Genomic DNA, 7,586 nt, shown 5'->3' on the forward strand with positions numbered 1-7,586 from the left:
TCTCTCTCTCTCTCTCTGCAAAATGCTAAAACGATATATGTGTGTCAGAGGCTGAAAATAAAAATAAATGCATCAGCTGAACGGCTCTTCACAAGATCGCTGATAAAACGAATTAGAGAGAATATCGGCCGGTGACGGATCAATCGGAGCACCCTTAATAAGTTTATCCCCCTACCTGAGTGCCATTAATCCATGTGGTTAATTTATTCAATATATAAATTAACAAATTAACGTATGTATTGAATAAATCTGGTGTTCACTGCCAGTGTATTTCAATTGTTTTCACAGTTACTGTTGACAGTATCCTTTGCTGGTAACTGAAGCATGATGATGTTTTTGTAATTTGGCAACTTAGGGAATGATCATATTTAGCTGATCTTAACTTTGTAAGTGTTTTAGTAGCATAAACCCATCACAGGTGGGATGTTAACCTCAGTCTCTGGTGTGAAAGTCCTGTGTGTTTTGAGGTCACACTACCTGAATTGGAAAATATCTTGCCAGTTGAGGTGGCTATTTGATTTTGTAACAATATTTTTTGTATGGTAGGTATAAGTTTACTGTAATGCACTTAAGTATCATTTGAATTAACCAGCCATACAAGAACATATACAGAAACTGAAACTGTACACGGGAAGAGTACAAACATAACATTTGGACCGTTTTCTCATTTCTCATTTAATCATTTCTTACAATACCTTCCATTCTTTCTTCTGATGTCCTTCAGGTTATGCACCAGTCACAGGGATGTGCCACCCAGTCCGGAGCTGCACCCTCAACCATGAAGACGGCTTCTCCTCAGCCTTCGTTGTGGCTCATGAGACCGGACATGTGTAAGTTCTTGTTATTTTCTTCCTTATTTGTCCGTTAAGGTCAGTGTCTCCTAAACACACACATTCCTCTTGCCAAGGTGACATTGTGTTGTATTGTGAGGGAAATCATTTTCAGAATACCACAGCTGCACATGTTGAGTGGGAACATCTTCCTCTGGCTTTTTTCCCCCGTGATCTCTATCTTAAGTGACACAAGGGACCTTTAAGCAGATTGGCCTTTAGCACACTGACAGTGAACATGTTGGCCTTTATGGAATGTTATGGTGTGTTTATTGAACACATGTCCAAAAGCACAAGAACTCAATCATGTACCTTTTCCCCTTCGCAACCCATCTTCCTGCAGCATATTTCACTTCTGAATTACAGATCACAATAACACCAATGTCAGAGATAGGACATATTGAATGATGAGTAAATGCACTCACTGAACAACATATATATTACATTTAGATTCATGTTGCAAGGCAACCTCCGAATTCCGCAGGAATGCAAATCTTGCACATGACCATCAAAACATGCAGGTTGAACTTGACTTGTTCATGTATGTGATACAGAAAAGGTAAAGAAACTGGAAAAAAGACAAATCTGGTAAGAATTATGGATGATAGGTTAATGCAGGCTGTGTCCAAGATCCCTCACTGCTACTGTTACTGCAGGGAACTACATTCAACCACCGCCATTTTATGTAAATGTCTGAATTGTTATGAAATGTATGCACTATATAGTATAGAGGGAAAAAAAGTAAAAGAAATAACATGAATTGTCTTCAGAAGTCTCTGCAAACAAACACACCAAAGTAAAAAAATAGCTACAATGTTAATTACAAAAACAATTGTCAGTGTGAAATTTTTGTGCATTTGATTCATGTGGAAATTACAGTCATGTGACAGTACACCCATCACAAAATGATGATAATTCACATAAATATAAATGTTCTGCTCACTATAAAATAGACTATTAGTCTATTATACAGGTTAACTCACATATTATGAGTGACACAGCCCATGTTCAGAGTCATGTTGCTTGGCAACCCACAGTATGAGATAAATCAATTATCAGACAAATTCTTATACAACTAAAAAATTTACATCCATTAGCGGATATTTGCAAAGTAATAAGTCCAAGAAACACACCAAATAAGCCAGAATTGGATAGCACTGTGGATGGAGTATAAGAGAGCTGGAAACAGTCGAGCAGAGTCAGCCTTGATGCCAATATGTCCTTGTGGCCAACCACTGAAACTTCCCTGCAGCCTAAAAAGCCTTTTCCTCAAAGACTTTACCTATTATAAAAGAAAGGTAAAACTGGACATCTCCAACTGCAAATTATTAGTAGTCATTAATACTCTTAGTGTTGTTAATGTTTGTATTAAGTAACTTTTTTATATTTGTACAACTTAGAAATTCTAGATTTTCTTGGGCTGCACAACATAGGAGTAAAGCCGACAAAGAGAGAGACATTTTTTGCATAAAATATAAATTGACTCTGATGGAATGAAAGTGCACCCTCTTGTATGATAAGAAGTATCGAATATACTGTATCTAGAGAGAAGATACCGTGTCTTTTAGCAGGAGCAGCAGCTGTTTGACAGAATCCACCAGCTGAGACAGCAAGGATCTATCCTGCTGAAATGTCCCTGAGCAAGACACAGAATCCTTAAACTTTGCGGTTGTTGCTTTGCTGCTGACCCTGGAGGCAAGTGAACATGCAGTTTCATCTTCAGGGATCAATAGACTTTCCCAGGGAAAAAAAAATCATATGAAAACAATGTGGAAACCAAGAGCTGGGCTGTACACACACACACACACACATACAAACACACACACACAGCTTTCTAGTGCTGAGAGGAGATCATGGAGAGGAAATTCAATTCCAAAAATTATTTGAACTCAGTTTCAGGATTAAATCCTAAATTAGCTGTTGGTATTCACAAATCCTGAAAAAGTCTCTGGGAACAGTTAAAATCGTATGTGCCTCCTAAATGGCTGCATGAGGCAGGGACAGGAAGAAAGATTCTTAAATTAAGTTGCAGTGAATATTGTGCTTCGTTGGCACTCAATACGTACTCAATAATCAATAATAATAAAGGTTTTTTAACAGCCTCAGTTCAGTTGATGTTTCACTGGATATGTGCAAAATGCACACAAATTTGGGTATATGTGGGATCTCTAAAGGGATATGTTGTATCTCAGTGTCATCGTCATTAAATATCTTTAGTTTTAGTCTTTGTCAAATTTGGTCAAATTAGTAAACACAAGCATGAGGAGGCTAGATTTATTTATTGAGACTGGAATAATTGTGTTTTTACTGTAATACCTGTTCTGAACTTCGTAAATCTTTCCCTTGACAGATACCCTAATATTATTATATTATTATAATACCCTAATATTATTATTTAAAAACTAAACTAAAAAAAGAAAACTGAAACAAAACTGAATTGAAAACAAAAATTAAAACCCAAATAGAAATAAAAACTGAAATGAAAAATACAAAACTGTAACTGGTTTAAACAAAGAAACAAATGACTTTCCTGCTTCCCAGCCTCAACTGTCGCACCACAATGGCGCTTGAAATTGTATTACCTGGACAACAGCAGCTTTGTCCTTGCAGATAAGACAGCCAGCTGTTGCATGACTTTCCATAAAAAATCAATGTCTACCTCTCTTGAAACCGTCTGTGCTCCAACCTTTCTTCAAGGTTTTACAGATGCATTTTGCATCCAGGTGCATCTGTGGGGGCCATGTCAGTCCTGGGATTTTTGATGGAGGAAAAGCAAAATTGGATCATAAGGGCCCTACAAATATAATGTTCAACTTTCAGACCAGGAAGAATTATATTGTGACATGAGCTGTGGGGGAGTTCTCCCGTCTCCTCATTTGACTCCCAAAATGTCACCTTCAGGGACTACAAACAAAGGATAAGAAGTACAAGAGCAGGCACATACCCTCTTTGTTTGTAATTAACCTGTTACCATGGTTAGGATCTTTATTTCATGTGACGTCTTGAAAGATGTCATAAAGTAGTATCAATCATTATTTCCTCAGGTTACAGTGTTGTCTGAGAGGGAGAGTGAGGAATTCCAGGAATAGTAATGACTCACCTGGCCTAATTACTTTCAGTATGTTTACATACATATACCTTGTTTTGAATATTTTAAAAACCTGAATATATAGTCCATTTAAACACATATGAAGTACGCCCTACTTATATTTGAAACTTATATTATGCCATTGTAATACAAAGTTTAAGCCAACAGAGGCTCAAAAGCCTCCTCAGAGGTTCTTTGTAGTGGAATCCGAAGGGATGTTGATTAAATCAGCAGCAGTCAGACATCAGACAGAAAGGGTGACAGTGAAGAGACACGACACACTGAGAGAAAAGCAACAAAGAGGAAGTCGTGAACAAGATGTCTCAGACACACTCACCCACACTGCAAGTCTGCACATTGTGTTGACAGCCGGGTTGAGTCTGTGAGCATACTTGGTCCTTTTGTTGTATAAAAGCTAAAAAGGCCAGCGATTTCTATTGTTGTTCCTCTGATTTTAATAGACCACACACTGATTTAGAAAAGCACTTGAATATTGACTCAGACTTAAAGACTTTATTAATATTGACTCAGACTTTAAGCAGACATCTGCCACCCCATCAGAAATGAGTCTTTCTTAAGCTTAAACTAACTAAATATCTATATTGTTAAAAAATGAAAGTCATTATATGAATAGAGGTAGAGGGATTGTCTACTCCTACATGCCAAGAAGGTCTTAGTCAAAAATATATAAAAGTTGTAAATGAAAACAGTAACAGTAAGTAACAGTTAATTTCAAATTACAAAACAAAATGCACATCAACAACAATTTCACAAGCTGATACCACAGCTGCCGAATTGCTTCAACATTTCATGCATTTCTAAAAATAACTGAATAGGAATTTGTGTTGGTGACAGTGGAAAACACAGTATCGACACCTCAACATGCTGACACAAGTATATATTGATGCTATTTGTATGTTAGCACAACATGACCTCTCACTGAAAGCAAGGGCAGTACAGGATGTACTGCAGTGCATACTGGACACATCAGCTTGTTCTTTTTCTCAGTTCAGTATTTTTTTTCTCAAACAGTATTGTTTGAGAATAACAATGAATGCATCCTTAATAATCCAAAATGTTTTTTCCAATTATTATTAAAAAAAACTATATATCTCTATAAAACCTCTAATACAATATAACATACAGCCTTCAACTTTCCAATATAGACTTCTAATGTCATTATAGCAGCGTCTTATGTAATGTAATGATTGCTAAAGTTATACAAAACATCAAGAAATTCATTGGAAACTCCTTCATTTCAAAGTTGCGGGTATTGATCTTATTTTAGTTATACATTATCCATGCTTTGTCTCTGTTTTATAACAATATTTTGAAGTTTGAAAGTTTATTCTTGACCTTGGAAAGTTTTGCCAAAGTAGCCCCAACTTCAGGTCCACTAACTAGCTTTTCCTGAAATTTTCAACCACATCGTCATCAGCGAATGTAATTGCTCAGTTGCCATGGAGTTGGATATGTTGACATGTGAGCTATGTAGTCATATTTTATTAATTACACTTTCAGGGTTAGGATCTGTGTAATATGGTTGAAATCACCAGAAAAAACAAGTAAATAGATATTACAACCATAAACTGTCCCCCGTTGAGTTTCTTCGTCATAGATTTTGAAAATATTCATCTTTGTCCCAATTTTCTGTTCCTTAAGTCAAGTACTTTAAGTCCTCCTATAAAATCCTAATAACACCTTAATAGGATTTCTGGATGCACTGTAGTGTGGCAGTTAAAGAAGGATGGCTTGTGGTTTGCTTTGGTAAATGTCACTGCTCAGGTGGTTCTGGTAAAATCATTTGTTGGTTGCTCTATGGAATTAATGACTATTAAGCTTTATGGCCATACCAGCTCCTAACAGGCCACACATACATTAAATGCCTTTGGTTGCCAAACAACAAGAAAAAGATGCAGCAACTACTCCAGAAAACTAGCTAACCGCAAATTAAACCTCAATAATTCAGGGTTGAGCGTTATTACACATTGTCCATTACGGTGTCAGGCTCATCTCTGCCCTTTTGAGATTGTCAGCCAATCATAAACGTCAACCTGTGACACTTGTTTGACTCCAGCTGGAAACCTTTGTTGCATGTCAGTCCCTGTCTCTCTCCTCCTATTTCCAATTATCTCTCCACTGTCTACAAAATGTCCAAGGAATGCTTAAAAAAAAAAGATGGATGGCATTTGATTCAAACATGAATCTTAAGAATAATTTATTTGGTGTTTTAGCCTTCCACAATTGTTTCTGCAGTTATCTCAGTTGGATTTTTTTTTATCTTACTGTGGGTCGGTGCTTGTAATAAATTGGAAGCAAAGAAGACTGTAAAGATTCTCTGGCCTGGACCTCATAATCCACAGGCAGCTCAGAGTGTTGAGTGTTGAACTGCATCACTTGCCTACATTTTAATGCTTAAGAGAAGTTATTCAGTGAAGTTATACATATCTGAAAGTCATTTTTTGTTATTCATGAGTACTGAATTTTGCATGATAATTTCTCTATCTCTATCACGGTTCAGTACTCATCATTATTGGCAAAACCCTTTGTGGGAAGTCACTGTTCCTTTCTGGGTTTGTATTTTCTCTTCTTGTATTCATTTACGCTGCTGGTCATTCCTGTTAACTAAATCATAAATAAATATAACATTTCTCACAGAAAAAAGGGGAAATCATTGGTCAGTTGAATACTTGACTTGGAAGTTACAAACAAGTCGAGACCTAAATTCCAGAGGCGTCACTCACATGGCATCTTAGCACATTTTTCACAATACTACCATCTGGCCGCAGACAAAGGACACTTACTGCAGATGGAAAAAGGCATGTTTTAGCATAAGTCACCTGCTGTCAGTCACCAGAATTTAATTTCCACACATAGGTCCATGTAGCGTTGATGATGCAAGATGACAGTCACCAAAACGGTCCACCTGTGGACTGTTTAGCCCTCTTGCTTTGTTTGTAATAGTTTAAGCAGTGGTGAACCGGACCAAAACTAAAAGGCAATCATTTATCATTGTTTTCCTTAGTCCCAACAAAGTAAACCAAACAGGTGTGGAAGTCATACAAGGAGCTTTGTCTGCACAGGTTTAGTGATTGTTTCCATTAAGGTCACAGTAATGCTTTCCTGCATCAGATGTTGATTGTTTTATCATGACAAGGTGGTCAAACTTCATGTTCGAAAATACCATCTGTATTATGAATTGCTTCTTATGTCTTATCCGGACTGACTTCTGTGGTGTCTCAAACTGAGCAAATACAACACCCGGCATCTGTATTACTAAACCAGCATGATGTAGCCACTGGCATGTAGAGAACAATAAACCAGAAAATCTCTCTTTGCAGTGGTACAGAGAGTTTTGCTTGATGAAAATAGGTGTTTGTCCTTCAGTTCCTCCAGTGAATAGATTTATTTTTTTAGTATAGCCAGTACAGTAGATGAACACATAGCAATGACAGGTCAGATATATGGGATAAACACTAGGGATGCATGATATGGTTGGATTATTAGCTTGGAATGTTTCAAATTAATAAGTACATCTTCTAATTAAAATGTGACACTTCTGAATGGATGAAGGTAATATTGACAGTAATTCTGTGCATTACTGAAAAAATCTCTACTGTTTGACTGAGAAGGTAAACATTAAAATGTTATATATATGTTATATATAT

At 36.8% G+C, this 7,586-nt stretch overlaps 1 protein-coding gene across 1 annotated transcript in view; it reads left to right on the forward strand.

Annotated features, from left to right (window-relative positions):
• Window positions 1–7,586, forward strand: part of adamts3 (ADAM metallopeptidase with thrombospondin type 1 motif, 3) — a gene marked incomplete in the record, with an annotated part of 134,996 nt that overhangs the window by 83,317 nt on the left and 44,093 nt on the right. Inside the window, 1 exon segment of the mRNA XM_035658667.1 lies at window positions 725–830. Coding sequence (XP_035514560.1) covers window positions 725–830 — 106 coding nt within the window.

This window comes from Morone saxatilis, unplaced genomic scaffold (assembly GCF_004916995.1).
Source record: "Morone saxatilis isolate NCDOM2014 unplaced genomic scaffold, NCSU_SB_2.0 Contig16, whole genome shotgun sequence".
Taxonomy (NCBI): Eukaryota; Metazoa; Chordata; class Actinopteri; family Moronidae; genus Morone; species Morone saxatilis.